Source organism: Hipposideros armiger, unplaced genomic scaffold (genome assembly GCF_001890085.2).
Source record: "Hipposideros armiger isolate ML-2016 unplaced genomic scaffold, ASM189008v1 scaffold_280, whole genome shotgun sequence".
NCBI lineage: Eukaryota > Metazoa > Chordata > Mammalia > Chiroptera > Hipposideridae > Hipposideros > Hipposideros armiger.
This window is the reverse complement of record NW_017731630.1, coordinates 230068-245934: the sequence shown is the minus strand read 5'-3', so window position 1 is coordinate 245934 and position 15867 is coordinate 230068. Positions and strand designations below refer to the sequence as shown.

Here is a 15867-nt window from a genome sequence, read left to right as displayed (position 1 = left end):
GGAACAAGTGCGGGTCCAGCCAGGACAGCAGGAGTCCTGGGCCTGGCAGGCCCGCAGGGGCCCGAGCGCAGGCCCCTCCACCCTCTCTCCTGCTAGTCCAAAAGGCGCTCAGGCTTTAAAAAAAGATTCCACAAACAAAACGAAACACAATTTAAATTAAAATAAAAACGTTTTCTTCACCCGCCCCCATGCTAGGAGGTTCAGGCCAAAACCTCTTAATTTTTCTTTTTCTGCTACAAACACTGTACATTACTTTTTGTTTTCTTTCACTTCTCTTGAAGGTTAAAATAAGATATATTTCCCGGGGAGTCATAAATACGATCTGGTGCATAGAGAAATAGCAGCACGGGAGTCCGGGCCAACCCCACCCCCCTCCCCCCGTCGAGTACAGTAGGGCAGCAGTCTGAACACAGCCTCAAGTTCCTGGGCTTCGATCTCTAGGGGACGCGGGGACAGGGCGGGGGCAGGCGGGCGGGCAGGCAGGCGGGCGGGCCAGGGCCGGGCCCCTCCGAGCGAGTGACACATGCTGGGACTCGCGGACATCCGAGGGTGACCCCGGCGGGAAGGAAAGAGCTTCTTCCAGGGCTTTCATTTCTAATCACCGAGCAAAATAAATATAAATACTTCGAAAATAAGACGGCTTTTAAAAGGAGTAAAAAAAGGGGCAAGGAAGAGAAGACAAAGGACGGAGGGGTCGGGGGGGCTGCCCAGGAGGGGACCGCGCCCCCGCGGCGGGCTGGGCGGCTTCGGGGCGCGGGCGGCGCGCGGCGTGTGTACACGTGGACGCCCGGAAGTTCGACCTGGCGCGACTTTCCTGGAAACCACCGCGCCCGGTGCGCGGAGGGGCCGCGGCGCGGGAAGGGGCCTCCCGTCCGGCGTCTGCGGACCTGGAGCGGGACCCGGGGGGCCGGCCCGGCCGGACGAGGCGGAGTCGGAGCCGGACGGCCTTGTGTCCCGGTCCTGGGCCGCGGAGTCCGAGCCTCTTCGCGGCGGCGGCGCGGGCGGGGGTCCCGCGCTCACAGGAAGAAGTCGGGCGCGCCCTTGGCCCCGCCGGGGCCGGCCTGCGGCGGCGAGGACTCCCGCGGGAAGCCGGCCCCGCCCGCGCCCACGGGGCCGCCGCGGCCCGCGAGCTTCTCGTATTTCTCCTTATACAGGTCCCGCTCCTTGGCCAGGCGCCCCACCTCCAGCTTCAGCTGCTCCACCTGGCTCTGGAGCTGGCACTTCTCGCTCTCCAGGATGTGCCGCTGCTGCACCCGCTTGAAGCGGCACGACTGCGCGTAGCCGCGGTTCTTGAGAGTGCGCCGCTTCTGCTTCAGCCGGATGACCTCCTCCTTACTGAAGCCGCGGAGCTGCCGGTTCAGCTCTCGCACCGACATGGACACCAGCTGGTCGTCGGAGAAGCGCTCCTCCAGGCGCACGTGGTGGCCCGCGCCGCCGTGGCCCGCGCCGCCGTGGTGGTGGTGGTGGTGGTGGTGGTGGTGGTGGTGCGCGCCGTGGTGCGCGCCGTGGTGGTGGCCGGCGCCCACGTCGTCTGCACCGCCGCCGCCCGCGAAGCCCTGGCCCCGGAAGGCCTCGTAGGCCGCGGCGGCCGCCGGGTGATGCGCGCTGTGGTGCCCGGCGTGGTGTCCGCTGCCGATGAGCGCCTCCACCGCGTCCTCCGGCGTCAGGTTGAGCGCCTCCGGGTTGAGGTGGTGCTGGTAGCCACTCATCCAGTACAGATCCTCCAGCGCCGGCTTCCCCGGGGCGCCCCCGACGACGCCGGGGCCCCCGCTCGCCGGCCCCGGGGCGCCTCCGGCCTGCGCCGCCCCGCCGCCCGCGGGGCCGCCTCCGCCCCCGGTGCCGGGGCTGGGCGCGCAGAAGCTGGGCGAGGAGGGCACGGAGGAGCAGGGCGTGCTGAGCGGCGTCGACGACAGCGAGCCGGGCGGCAGGCGGTGGCAGAAGCGCTCGGCCTCGGCTGGCTCCTTCTTCACCTCGAACTTCATCAGGTCGAAGTCGTTCACGTACTCGATGGCCAGAGGGCTACTGGGCAGCTCGGCGCCCATCGCCAGCTCCGTGGCCATCGCCCGGGGCCCCGGTCCCGCCGCCGCGCCTGGCTGCCCCCCCGACGGAAGGCGTGGGGGGGGGGGGGAGCCGCGGGCCTCTCCCCCCCCTTCGATTCCCACGGGCGTCGGGTCCCGGCGGGGTGGCCGCGGCTGGAGCGGGGACCGATCTGGTACCGCCGCGTTGAAGCGCGCGGGGAAAAGTTTCGCGCAGTCAACTCAGGGGCGACCGCTGGGGACGCCGCCGGCCCGGCCTCTCGGGCGGCCTCAGGCCGCTCCCTGGCGGGCGCAGGCCAGCCGCACTTCCCAGTCCCAAGGCCAGCGCCCGGGCAGGTGGCCGGGTGGCTGGCGGTGCAGGCGCGGCCTCGGGGGGCTGGGGTTCCCCGCGCTCCGCCCGCGAGCCGCCGGCCCCGCCTCCACGGCAGAGCGCCGCGGCGGGCGCTCCCCTTTATAGAGCCGGGCGCCCGGGCCCGCCTTCCAGGGAGGGGCGTACGTCCTTGGGCCAATCGGAGGCCCAGACCCGCCGTCCTCATTTGCCTATCCTCATGGCAACCTGGAGCCCAGCTGTCAATCTTCTATGGGGAACAGCTGTGGGAAGGGGTGGTGACCCGCTGCGGGGGAGAGGAGGGGGCAGGGCCCTCTGGTGGCCGCTGCGGGGGACTGCACCCGCAGAGGACATGGGGGGCGCGAGGGCGCGAGGCAAAGAGGGGTGCCCGGCGCCGGGCCTGGTTTGCGGCCTTTGGGACCTCGCGTCCGCTACCGGGCAGCCGGAGAGTCTGCGGGAGCAGAGGGCTCCCCTCGGTGCCTCTGCCCCCCAGCCGCCTCGCTGGCCGTGAACTGGCAGCCCTCCTTTGACCGGCGAGGAGGCCACGTCCAGCCCGCTAGCGCGGCGGCGCCGGGACCTTCCGGCCTCCCGACACGGTGACACTGCGGCCCGGCGGGCGCTGCGCGGGGCACACCGGTTATTTTTAGCGCTTGGTTCAGGCGGGTTCAGGAATTCAGTCAACAAAGTTGCTGGCACCTGTGTGCGGCGGGGTGCACGCGGGACGGCCGGGCTCCAAGGGGCGCGGAGCAGGCGGGGAAGGAGGTGCGCGGCGAGGCGGGTGGACCGAGGCGTGGGGCGCGTGGGGGCCGGGCACGCGGCGCGGGGACTCGGCTCCGGAATCAGGAATCCCCGGCGCCAGCTGCCCACCCGCCTTGGTCTGGCCGCGGGGCAGGGATTTGGGGCGCGGTGCTGGGTCCGGCGGGCATGGGGGACGGCGGTGGGAAGGCTCCAGCGCGAGGAGAAAACGCGAGGGCCTCACGGGCCGACGGTGAGTCCCGGTGGCCCAGGGTCGGTGACCGGGGAAAGGGCTGTGCAGCTGTGGGTGCCAGGAGCAAAGGAGAGGTCCCTGACACTGCCCCTCCGGGGTCGACGGGGATGGGAGGGACCCCCCAGGCTGCGGCCTGACCCAGAGCGTCCCCCCCACCATTCTCTATACTGCTGTTACATGACTTTTACAATCTAAAAATACAATGTTAAATGTAACTGTTTATGCATAGGGGGAAAAAAAGTCTGGAAAGATGTGGGCAGTATCACCAGGGGCAGACTCGCCACTTGCTGGGGGCATTTAGCTACCAGGGCTTGTCCCTTGTTCTGGCTCTAGTGTCTTATTTATAATAAAAAATGTCATACAATTGGGAATGAAATCCCACTTCCTAAGATGTCATGGGGGTGGCCTGGCCCCACTCTGCCAGGTGGGCACCCCGTGCCCCTTCCCCCTCACCCCATCCTGCAGACAGGGACAAGAGAAGTATGGAGACCCACCCAATAGGGATGTACAAGGATGCTGGGCCCTATGCCAGCCCAGAGCCAGCCACCCCTTTATTTGCTTGTGCACACACATTCCCTTACCTTGCATGTATCATTTATTTCCTCACTCATTCATTTATTCCTCCACTAGGAGAGAGGGACAGCCAGTCACACCTGTTAAGTTCCAGCCAGCCAGGATGGAAAAAAGGCCATAAGCTTGTCCATCCAGCTGCCCAGTGGGCTCCTGCAGGTGGGTGTGACGGGCTGGCCCAGCCCAGGGAAGGTGCCGGCCTTGGTGGTGGGGACAGGGCTACTAGGAGGCACTCAGCTGGGTGTGGGGAGCAGAGGCTGGGAGGGCCCAGGTCTCCCCTCCTGTCTGCCAGGGGTGGCTGGTAGAAGCGCCACAGCAAAAGCAAACAGGCTTTGGTCCACAGCGGTCCTGCAGGGCAAGGCTGTCCTGTCTGCTCCCTCAGTAGTCTGTTTTGTGGCCGGGAGAGGAATACGCCAGCTCCCAGAAAGGGCTCTTCCTTCTGGTCCAGCACCACCACACCCTCCTAGGGCCTTTCACACCCACCAATCAGCCCTGGGACCCACAGAATTCCACAGGGACAGCTCATGTTAAACCTACCCCACAAATCTTGATTGAGCACCTACTATATGCCAGGCTGCCTGCCCTGGGGCACTTTCCATCAGCAAGATGTCCCAGGGATTGCTGGTGGAAAGCTAGTCTGCTGAAGCTTGATGGTGTAATGCAACATTTCAAGATGGTCTCGGGCTTTGTGGCAGAAAGTTTGTCCTGGGTGTGCAGAACGGCTGGTCTCTGACTCTGACAGCTGGGAGGACTTGAAGAACAGTCGACGGCTGGAGCCATCAGCACTGTCTTCAGGCCCACGCCTGGCAGATGATATGATAGCGGCTGCTGACCAGACCAGCTCAGCCCCATGCAGGGTCTCCACACGGTGGCTCCCACAGGTTGCTTGGGTTTCCTGGCAGCACAGCGGCTGGTTCCCAGAATGAGGGTCCAAGAGAGCCGGGTGGTGTGCCTGGCATTTCTGTGAGTCCTGTGGGGCGCTGTTGGCTAAGGTGTGGCAGTAGTCTGCCCAAGTCCAAGGGGAGGGCACAGGTGCCACCTTCTGTTGTAGCATCTTTGGAAAATATAGTTGGCCAGAGTGTGGGTCAGAGGGCAGAAAGTAAACCATAAATAATAAGTGAATCATAATTATCAGTTTCCTATTGCTATGCAACAAGTTACCACACGTCCAGCCACTTAACACAGTTACTATCTCCCAGCGCCTGTGGTCAGGGGTCCCTCTGCTCAGGGGCTCCAGGTGCAGCCATGTCTTCTGGTAGCTACTTCCTCCCCATGGCTGCCCCACCACGGGGTCCATTATAAGGTGATGTAATCACACCAGGTTCTGTGGTTGGAAGCAGGTCCCAGTCCCGCCCACTCTTGGGAAGAAGGCCACACAGGGCAGGAGCAGCAGCAGAGGGGAAGGGGACACCATGGACCTGTCCCCTCCTACAGCATGTGAGGCGAAAGGTCACAGGGTGGGAAGAGGAGGGGCTCGCAGGCTGAGGCTGAGGGGGCCTGGTCTGATGTGGGGCTGGGGCGGGGCCGGGGGGGGGATGTCAGGAGCTCGGATGACCCTGCTGAGGTGGGATGCCCACTGTGCGGGCCCCACGGCCACCCCTGTTGGGAGCACACGGGTTTTCGGATCCCGTGTTCACGCACCACAGAAAGTGCTTGTGTCCAAGAACCAGTGCAGGAGGTCTGGATGGTCATGTTTGTCCCTGGGAGGCAGCTCCTGAGCTGGGCGAATGGCCACCGGCCAGCCACCCGCATGGAAGTTATGATGTGAAGCCGCAGAACTTCTTTGGCCAGCAGGGCCTGCTCAGGGCTCTCCTTGGCTGGCGTTTCCTCCTGGACTCAGGGGCTGCAGGCCTGGAACCTGCCCCACTTGGGAGCTCCATTGCACTCCAAATGGGGAGCCCGCTGTAATGCCAGCATCATTCTGAAGGCGCACTCAGCAGCTGCCTCCTTGGGGAGGGGCTCCACTGGCATCCCCCCTCCCACCCAGTCCATGCCTCCTGTGTACCCACACGGGGGTTATTTCTGCGCCCTTGCCCCAGGCCCACTGCTCCCTCCTCAGGCATCTCGCCTCTCACATCAAAGGCCCCAAACAGATGCCCCGAGACCTGCCAGCTTGGAGCTCAGACAGTGGACCATGCTCTGGATCTCCCCCAAACGAAGCTCAGCCCTCCCCTCAGCCTTGAGGGTCTGCAAGGGCCCCTCCTTTCAGCTGCACACGCTCACCCCGTGTGGGCTTCTGCTGCTGGTCACATGACTTCGGGTCTTACCTAGCCAGCTGGCCTTCCCTGCCCAGGCCACCCGCAGTGGCAGGAGAGCCAGAGTGAGGACACCTCACTGCACCTGGCCGCTGCCCTCACGTGAGGCTCCCTGTCCTTGACAAGCAGTTTACCTGCACAAGGGCAATCCCTGGCAGGGCACAGGCCCAGCTAAGGGCGATGGAACCCAGAGATGGGGGGCCCTTCCTGGGTGGAGAGTGTGGTTCTGGCAAAGACCTGAGGCACCCCACTTTGTCTGGGGGGGTGACCTGTACCTTTATCCTTGAGGGTCTTGTTGGCCTGCCTCTTGGCACGAGGACCCAGTGACAACAGGCACCCTTAGCTTAGAGGAACGGCTCCCACCTCAGACCTGGGAGCAGGGATGAGGCTGAGCAGGTCCCCGATGGATCACAGGGAGTGGGGTGGGGAAAACCGGGCCCATCAGCCCAGCATCTCTGGCTTCCAGCGCACCCAGCCCTTCTGGAACCTTCCATGCTGGCCTCTGGCTGTCAGACTGGCTGCTTCCAGGCCATGGGCTACAGCATGGGCACTGGGGCCTGGGCAGTGTGGGGGCCTCTGTCTGCACCCCGGAAGCCGAGCCGGCACAGTTGAGATCAGGCCAAACCAACAACCGCATCTGTCTGTCCATCCAGGCACAGGAGTGAAAATGTATCCTCAGCCCCTCCCACCGCCCAGCTTCACCTTGTGGAGAGCTCACGGAGGGTCAAGAGGGGTCCCCAGGGGCGGAGGCAGGAGGCTGGGGTGGCCCCACAGCCCCCCATTATCAGCGCTTAGCCTGGGCCAAGGCTGGCACAGAGGGACCAGGGGGTAGCCGGCCAAGGACATGCGGCCTGGGTGTGCTGGGCCAGAGCAGCCCTGGGGCCAGGCAGGGTAAGTGAGCTGCCCACAGGGGCTCCTTCTGCCCGTCTCGCCCCAGAACCCACCATCCTGCTGCACTGGCTGCAGGGGAACCAGGGACATCAGTGTGGGGTCCTGGGCAGTGGCACCAGCGACAATCACCATATGACCAGACCCCTGCTGTGCTTGATGGAGTGTGAGCCGGCACAGACGCGTGAATCCGCTGGGCTCTTGTCACCTTTGGGGCTGGTGTGGAGATGCCCCATCCTATAGACAGGGCCTGGTGGGCAGCAGGACCCCCGGACCCTCGTGCGGCTTCATGGGGGTGCCGGGTCCGCCCCACCCGAACGTGGGCTGGGCTGAGGGACCCGCATCCTCATGCTTCAGCCAGTGCTGCCCCTTCAACCCAGGCCCAGAGGGGCCGGCAGAGGACAAGTGGCGTGCAGCTGACCAGGTGGGAGCAAGTGGGCCCACGGCGCAGGGGTGGGTTGTCAGGCAGCAGCTGACGGACGGGTGGAGGCGCAGAGCGGCCACCCCCGGAGGGCAATACCCTGAACGGCCCTGTGCCCCTCCAGACCTTGGCCTGGGCCCCTGTCAGGCCAGACCCTGTCCCAGGCCACCGAGCTGAGGCCATAACCCTTAGCCAGGCCTCCCTAAGGCCCTCTGGAAACAGACACCTCCAACACGGCAAGTATGTGAACCCGGACCAGCTGCCTCCTCCTTCAGGCCGCTCCAGCCTGCCGCTGTCCCCTGCTATGGCCCTGGGAGCTCTGGAGGGGACCTCAGCTCGGGGTACCCTGGCCCGAGCCTGCTGTGTCTGTGTCCCCAGGGCCTCCTCTGGGCCTCAATACACCACAAATCACACTGGCTTGGCCATGGGGGACAGGCGGCCCCCACCCCTCTGAGCCATCTCAGGGGGGGCGGGAAGCGAGCCAACACTCTGCCCAGAGATGGTGGGGGGCTGCGCCTTAGCTCTGCCCAGTCCTGTTCAGGTCCAGAGCCAGGTAGGCGGGTGAGAGGACGAAGCAGAGGCCACCAGGTGGGGGGCTCTGCGGCCAGTGGCGCCTCTCTCCAGGGCACCTCTCAATCTCTGGCCTCCAGGCCCCCTGGGGGCCCCCACAGGACCTATGTGCAGCCTGTCGGCAATGTGTTTCCATCTAAGCTGGCGCTCAGCAGGCAGGGTGGTGGCGTGGCAGCAGTCAGGACAACCAAGCAGACACAGGATAGAACCTTTATTGCTGAATACAACGTGCCCGCCAGGGAGGCCTGGCCGGCGGCCTCTCTCAGGCACGAGTCGGCCACTGCCACACCCATAGCGGGGACAGGCCTGGGGGTGAGCCCTGCCCTGCACCCCTCAGGCAAGAAGGTGGGGACATGTCCTGGGTGGGAGGCTGGGGACCCAGGTGGGGAGGTATGAGATGCAGAGGGGCCGGCCAGGCAGGGCCCAGCCTGAGGGAGAAGGTGAGGCCCTGGGCACACACTGGTCAGGGGATGCTGAGGGCCACGTGGGCAGAGAGACGACCCTGTGGCCCCAGAGGTGGCTCGCTGGCAGGCGGCCCCTCCTCTGGGGCGGTGGCAGGTGGAGCCTCCTTCCTCTCTAGGGACGGGGGGCTGAGGTAGGCACGGGCTGGAACCCTGGGGCCTCACAGACGGGGCTTGATGTGCAGAGGTTTCCCTGTTCCGAGAAGGGCACAGGTCAGGTACCAACAGCCCAGCCCGGAGGAGCCGCCCTCCCCACCGGGAGCTTCCTGGTCAGGAAGGGGGCTGCTAGCAATGCAGGGAGCAGCTCTGGACAGGCCGCCCTGGGGTCCAGCCATCCGGCCTGGGAGCTGAGAGGTGGGGGAGCAGCGGCCTGTGGGCTGGGGGCCCCTAGGCAGGGGTGGGAGCCAGAACAGTCTGTGGGTGGAGCTGCGAACAGCGGGTGCACAGACAGCACACGCTCACCCCGGAACAAGGTGGCCGGGCCGTGCCTTCGAGGGAAAAGCCAGGGTGTGTGTGAGCAATTGGCTGGGTGGGGGCAGGAGACACCGCGGCCCCTGGCTGCAGGGCTGCAGCCAGTGGCCAGGAAGGGACCAGAGGGCAGAGAGTCACATCCAAGGGGGCTCCTGCCCTGTGTGCCCCACACGGAGTAGGTGCCAATGCCTCTCCCTTCCTAGGAAGCCACCTCACAGGCCAGCGCTCCCGCTGACCACAGAAGCATCTGTGTGGCTGCCCACGGGCAGGGCGCGGTCCATGTGCCACGCAAGCTCACCTCTCCTCCTAGTACCCCCTTCAGGGCTCAGCCGAGCCAGAGCCCAGCGTCAGGCCCAGCCAGCCAGGGCCCCAGGCCTGCAGTCTTCACAGGCCTCGGCCCCCACTGGGTGGCTGTCTGGGCAGGTGCAGCCTGGCCTCCTGCCCCGGGGCCTCCCAGGCCCACCTTCGCCTGCCCCTCCAGCTCCCAGCCCTGGCCTGAGCTGGGCAGGAAGGTGGACGGGGGTCCTGGGTCAGGGGAGGTTTCTGCAGCCTCCCTGCCTCGCCCACCCTGCTTGCCGCCTCTGGTTCTGGGGCTGGCTGCCAGCGTCCTGATCTTACCAAAAAAAAAGAAAAAAAAAGAGGTGGCTGCCTCAAGACCCCGACCCCAGTGAGCCCCACCCAGGTGGGAAGCTGGTGCCCTGGTCGTGGGTGGGCAAGGGGAGGGCCTGGCCACAGCTTCACACCCCTGAAGGGGGCTGTAAACAGGCGGCGTGGGCCCGGCCCATCCGTGGCCGCGTTTGAGCGTGCTCAGCGGAGCTGTTAGAGAAGGCTGCAGCAAGCATCTTCCATTAACGTTACGACCGTGAAATATGACAATAAAATGATGGCCGTATGGTGGCAAATTTGCAGCCCGCCGAGCTGCGTGGGGTTTATCGTCACTCAAACGCGCGGAGAGCTGTAAAATGTTTACAGAAAGGGTCGTTTGCAGCCATAAAATCCTCTTTTCTCTCCTAAACAAGGCTGAGTGGAACCATTTACCAAGCCCCAAATGTTCGTCGGGGAGAGGGAGCAGCTGTTCTCTCCAGGAGTGTGCGTTGATCTTCCAGAACAAATTAACAGAAATGGGTGCTTTCTAATTAAATCAGCCCTTGGCTGGGGTGGTCCGTGAGGGCGGCCCTGCCCCTGTGGGTGGCAGGCGCACACCTGCCAGCCAGGACAGGCACAGCAGTGCCCAGCCCACGTTGGGTTCCCTGGAACCATCCAGGCCCCACCTGGAGATTCTGACTCGGTGGGTCTGAGGTGGGCACTGAAAAAGAAGCCCTGGCTGTGCTGAGCTGGGCTCCAGGGGTGGCTGCCTACCTGCATCCTTTGGGGGGGTGCTCCTGGGGGTCCGGGCCCTGGAGTGGCCTCCTGGGCTCGGTGAGGATTGCAGCGAGATGAAGGAAGGCAGCTTGGAGAGGCTGCCAGAGCCTGTCACCACCGAGGTGGCCTCCTCCTGGAGAGACAGTTCCTCCTGGTCCAACGACAGAGAGGGGGGGGAGGGAGAAAAGGGAGAGGAGGGGGGGGAGGGCGAGGGGGCCTTCGATGACAAGAGACAGGCTGAAGCTGCAGCTGAAGCCCCTGGTGAGCCGGGAGGGGACGCCGGGCCAGCAGCCACAGAGGTGGGGGGGATGGGCATCTGTCTGGCAGGGCGCTGGGCAGCCGAAGACTTCCTGCAGGAAAGAGAGGGGAGCATAATAGTAAGGGTGGGCGGCGGCTGGGCAGGGCGGGGTCTGGAGGTGCCTGCCCAGTGGCAAGGCTCCAGGCCTGTCCCCACCCCTTCCTGCCCCAGCAGCCACCAGCATCACCATGAGGTGCAAGGCTGGCCTTGGGCCCAAGGACAGCTGATGCCATCAAGGGACCGGTGAGCCCCGGCACCACTCTGAGCCTGTCCTCACCTTCCGCAGTCTGCCATCCAGGGCCACACAGGCTCCCCCACTTACAGGGCAGGTGAGCGCGACGTGGGACCCCAGCGTAAGCGTCACCCAGGATGGGATCCTCCCCTCCCCTGGGGAGCGGGAGTGAAGACCCTGCCGTCCTCCATGGGGTGCCCTTGACTCTGTCCAGCCTGGGACCTGGGGTGCGGCACCCCTGGAGACCATGTGAGCCTCAACTTTGAACTGAGGTTTCTTTTTGGGTCTGAAGCCCAAAGAACTGGGGAGGTATAGGGGCTCCCCCAGAGGGTCCTGAGCACCCCTGAGCTTACACACACAGCACCCACGTCCCCATCACCTGCTCCTGGAGGGCGTGTCGCTGGGCTCCAGGGCTGGGGCTGCCCGCCGGCTGAGGCACTTCCGGGTACGGTGGAGCAGCTGGCACTTGGCGGCCCGGGGGCAGACGCCCCTGCTGGAGAAGTCGGGGCACAGCAGCGTGTGCTTTTTCTTGCACTGCGGAGGGAAGGCACAGCTGGGCGTGGCCCTGCACTGTATGGGGTGGCCGGGCTGAGGCTTCCTGGGGGTAGGCTGGGGCCCCCGGGCTGAGCAGCCCCACCAGGCCTTCACCCACCATCCATAAGGTGTACCCTGAGCAAGCCCAGGGGTGAGGCTGGGCCAGGCTGGGTGGGTGCTAACCTCTCTCCTGACCACAGCTGGCCCATCCCGGTGGAAGATGGGGTGGGGTGGAGGATGGGAGGGGTGGGCCTGGCAGGCTCGAGGCCTCAGGGTACCTCACTGGGAGGGGCTCAGGCTTCAGGCCTGAGGGTGTGGCAGGTCAGCGGAGGCCACCGCATGCCCCATCCACCACACCTGTCACGGTGGCTAATTATACCCACAGGGTGTGCCGCCCGGCAGGTGCTTGGGGACCAAAGCCTCAGCTCCGGCCTCTCCTCGGCCTGCCTGCCCCTGGGTGGAAGCTGCAAGGCCTTGTGGTACGCCCCCTTCCCGGGGAGGGGTGTCCTGTTCTCCCCACCCCCTGCAGCTGGCTTAGTGGGCACAGCCAGAGAGGAGAGGGCTGGAATGTCACGAGCCCAGGGACCCTGACTGCCCCCCATGTTGGACTGGGTGACAGGTGGCAAGAGACACAGACCTGGACGAGAACCACCGCTTAAAATGGGCCGCAGTGCTCGCCCAGCTCGGGGGTGCACAGCGGGCTGAAACGTACGTCCTCCCAGCCCAGAGCCTCCCTCCTGCGCTTGCTCCTCAGAGCTCCCAGCACCTGGGACCCAGAGCCTGGCCGAGGACCTCATGGAGCGTGCACCCACCCTCTGATCCGAATCTGGGCACTGGCTCCATTCTTGTCCCCACACCTGGCCCCCCGATGCCGCCAAGAGACTAGAAACCCCTCACACGGGTACGTGGGAGCCAGCTGAAGTTGCAGGGTCCCTGAGCCCCACTGCACCCCACGTCAGCTCGTCCCTGGTGGGCGTGGGAGCAACACCCCTCTCGCCCTACGCAGAAGGCAGGCTCAGGCTGGCTCACTCACCCATTCACTCCTTTACCCCTCCTACCAGAGCCGGAGCCCCTCTGCACGGGGCCTGGCCAGCAACAGTGTCCTGAAATGCAGCAGCCCATCCTGTGGGCCCATGCTGACAGCGCAGCTCTACAGAGACCCTGAGGTGCCAGGATGGGGTCTTCTGGGAAACAGAGTGGTTTGGGCAGGCAGAGGGGACAGGAAGGACCTCTGGGAGGCGAGGGCCCAGCACCGGACAAGAGCAGACCCACTGCCAGCAGACCCTCCAGCAGCCAGCCCCTGGGCGCTAGCTGCACGCAGAGGTGGCCAGGGCACCTGGGCCTGTGCTGTCCCGTGCGGGGGCCGAATGCCACGGCTGCTCTGAGCCAAGATGACAGTGCAGACGTGACGGGCAGAAAAGGAAGAACGTAAAAGGGCATTTGTGTTTCCTCTTGATTACATGTTGGAATTTGTGATACACTGGGTTAAATAAAATTCATATCACCATTTTTTGTTTGTTTTTAAGGTGGCTACTAGAAAATTTAAAATCTCATGTGGGGTTCACATCTAGCTGACCTTCCTACTGGGCAGTGCCCCTCCTCTCCACCCCCTGGGCCAGGGAGGCTACAGGAGGGGCTTAGTGGGGAGCAAGTATGGTGCCCCACCCAGGAATAACAGGGACACCCCTCGTCAGGTGTCAGTGGAGGCCGAGTGGGGAACCTGGATGTCACCCCACTTGGTATCTGCTCCCCATGCCCGCCTACTGGAGTGGTGTCAGAGGAACCAGCTGAAACAGGTTTAAGTAAGGTCCAGACTCTCAGCGCATAGCAAGCCAAAACGTCCAGGTTTCAATAGAAAATGACTCATCACACCAAGAACAACACAGACCTCAAACTGAATGGAAAAAAGACAACCAATGCCAACGTGAACGCACAGGTGTCAGAGTCATCTGACAAAGATTTTAAAGTAGCATCATAACTATGATTCAACAAACAATTACAAATGGCCTTGACACAATGGAGACATAGCAAATCTCATCAAAGAAAAACAGGATATAATGGGAATTTCTGAACTGAAAAATACAATAACGGAAATAAAAAACTCAGCGCACGTGCACAACAGAATGGAGGGCACAGAGCAAAGAATCAGCGAACTGAAGACAGAACAGAAAACAACCAATCTGAGCAACAGAGAGAAAACAGGCTTCAAAAAATGATGGGCACCCCCAGGACCTGTGGGAATACAACAAATGACCTAACACTCATGGAATCAGGCTGTAGAAGGAGACAGGAAAGGACGCAAAGAAATAAGGGTTGGAAACATCCCAAATTTGCAAAAAAAAACAAAAAAACAAACAAAAAAACAAACCCACAAGCCTATAGGTTCGAAAAATTGAGTGAACCCCAAATATAAAAATCCAAAGAAATCCACCAAAAATTACACCATAAGCAAAGCTAAAGACAGGGCCGGCCGAGTGGCACGTTGGTTAAGAACTGGCTTGGGACGCCAGAGGACCCCGGTTCGGATCCCACATATGAGGGCCAGTGACACTGCCCTCCACAGCTAAGATGCTGAACAACAGCTCGACCTGGAGCTGGGCTGCCATGAGCCGCCAGTAACGGAGTAGGCTGTAGCCCCTGCTGCAGTGGGTTGCCATGGGCTACCGTGTGTAGCCGGCAGCCAGCGTGAGCGGCCAGAGCGGCTGTCCAGAAGCCGGCGACTGATCTGCCTCACCCGGGAAGAGCGCAATGATGATGCCAAGTTGGGCCAGTGAAGCAACGTCTTCCACAACTAGACTGAAGAACAAAAGGACAGCAACTTGTCTGTTCCCCTTCCCCCAATTCCCCAATAAAAATCCTTAAAAAAAAAAAAAAAAAAAGCTAAAGACCAAGCAATACTCCTCAAAGCAGCCAGAGTGACACGACACTTTACCTGTGGGAGACAAAGCTGAAATGACAGTGGGTTTCTCATTGGATACCATGGAGGTTGGCGGAAATGGTGTAACATTTTCAAGGGCTGAAAGGAAAGCACTGTCAACCCAGAATCCTACATTCAGCAAAAATACCTTTCAAGAAAGCAGGGCAAGTCAAGACAGTCTAGAGCAGCGGTTCTCAACCTTCCTAATGCCGCGACCCCTTAATACAGTTCCTCATGTTGTAGTGACCCCCCAACCATAAAATTATTTTCGTTGCTACTCTATAACTGTAATTTTGCTACTGTTATGAATTGTAATATAAATATCTTTTTGTTTTCCGATGGTCTGAGGCGACCCCTGTGAAAGGGTCGTTCGACCCCCAAAGGGGTTGTGACCCACAGGTTGAGAACCGCTGGTCTACAGGAAGGAAAACGAAGAGAACTGGTCACCAGCAGACCTGCTCTAATAGTGGCTAGAAGCAATTCTCTAAACCTCGGAACAGGAATAAAGGCCATGCTAACCAAACCATGGGTCAGCTAGATGTCTTTCCTTCTTTTGAGTTTCCTAAATTATGTCTTGATGACTGAAATAAAAATTATCATCATGTCTGTTGTGGTTCTAAATATCTGCAGAGGGAACAGTTAAGGCAATTATAAGTGGGGGATAGAATAGGGACATAAAGGAAGGTGAGGTTTCTACCCTTCCCTTGAATTCGAAAAGTGACAACACCAGTAAACTGTGATAAGTTGTGAATATATCATGTAATGCCAAGTGCAACCACTATAAAAGCTATATAAAGATATACACTGAAAAACACTATAGATAAATAAAAAGAAAATTCTAAAAAGTGTTCAAGTAACTCACAGGAAGGCAGAAAAGAAAACAGAAATAAAAACCAGAAAGAACAGAAAACAAAAATCAAATTGCAGACTTAAACCCAAATATAGCAACAATTATGCTAAATGTAAATGGCCTAAATACACTAATTAAAAGAGACTGGCAGATTAAATATTAAAACATAACCCAACTATCTGCTGTCTACAAGAAAGCCACTTCAAATATAATGCTATAGATAAGCTGAAAGTAAAAGGATGGAAAGAGATAAATCCTGCAAACATTGAACAAGAAAAAGCAGGAGTGGCTATATTACTACCAGATAAAGAAGATTACCATAGACAGAGAGGGACATTTTATATTGACAAAAGAGTAGAGTCAATCCATCAGGAAGACACAGAAATACTAAATTTATATGAATCATATAAGAGCTATTAAATATGTGAAGTAAAAACTGATAGGTATGAAAGGAGAAACAAAAACACAATATAGATGGAGACTTCAACACCCCTCTCTCAACAATTGATTGAACAACTAGACAGAAAATCAGCAAGGATATAGAACTCCTCAAAAATGCCTTTAACCAGGCCGGCCGAATGGCTCAGTTGGTTAAGAGCTCGCTCAAGAGTTTGAGCTCTGAGCAACAGCGGTTCGAGGCCAGCCCGAGCTGAGCAGCCGCTAAGCTGCCAATAGGTAGCAGGATG

General features: G+C 60.9%; 2 protein-coding genes and 1 long non-coding RNA gene across 3 annotated transcripts in view; 1 reads left to right on the top strand and 2 right to left on the bottom strand.

The window, feature by feature from the left end:
* Positions 1 to 919: 919 nt before the first annotated feature.
* MAFA (MAF bZIP transcription factor A) lies at positions 920 to 2146 on the bottom strand. The gene has a single exon (XM_019657798.1). It carries the CDS (start codon positions 2058 to 2060, stop codon positions 1017 to 1019), a length of 1044 nt encoding a protein of 347 aa, XP_019513343.1. The 5' UTR covers positions 2061 to 2146; the 3' UTR covers positions 920 to 1016.
* Positions 2147 to 3996: 1850 nt separating this feature from the next.
* On the top strand, positions 3997 to 13941 carry LOC109390846 (uncharacterized). The gene is made up of 3 exons (XR_002125655.1): positions 3997 to 4081; positions 10823 to 10977; positions 12034 to 13941. It is a non-coding gene; the product is annotated as an uncharacterized LOC109390846 (long non-coding RNA).
* Positions 8253 to 15867, bottom strand: part of ZC3H3 (zinc finger CCCH-type containing 3) — a 67607-nt gene continuing 59992 nt past the window's right edge. Inside the window, exons 11-13 of the mRNA XM_019657778.1 lie at positions 11260 to 11414; positions 10348 to 10700; positions 8253 to 8710 (exon numbers count right to left, since the gene is read on the bottom strand). Coding sequence (XP_019513323.1) covers positions 8679 to 8710; positions 10348 to 10700; positions 11260 to 11414 — 540 coding nt within the window. The 3' untranslated portion in view covers positions 8253 to 8678. The remainder of the gene's footprint in view (positions 8711 to 10347; positions 10701 to 11259; positions 11415 to 15867) is intronic.

Bases quoted from the DNA above. Each gene is read 5' to 3' on its own strand.
- MAFA (XM_019657798.1), bottom strand. From the start codon at position 2,060: ATGGCCACGGAGCTGGCGATGGGCGCCGAGCTGCCCAGTAGCCCTCTG.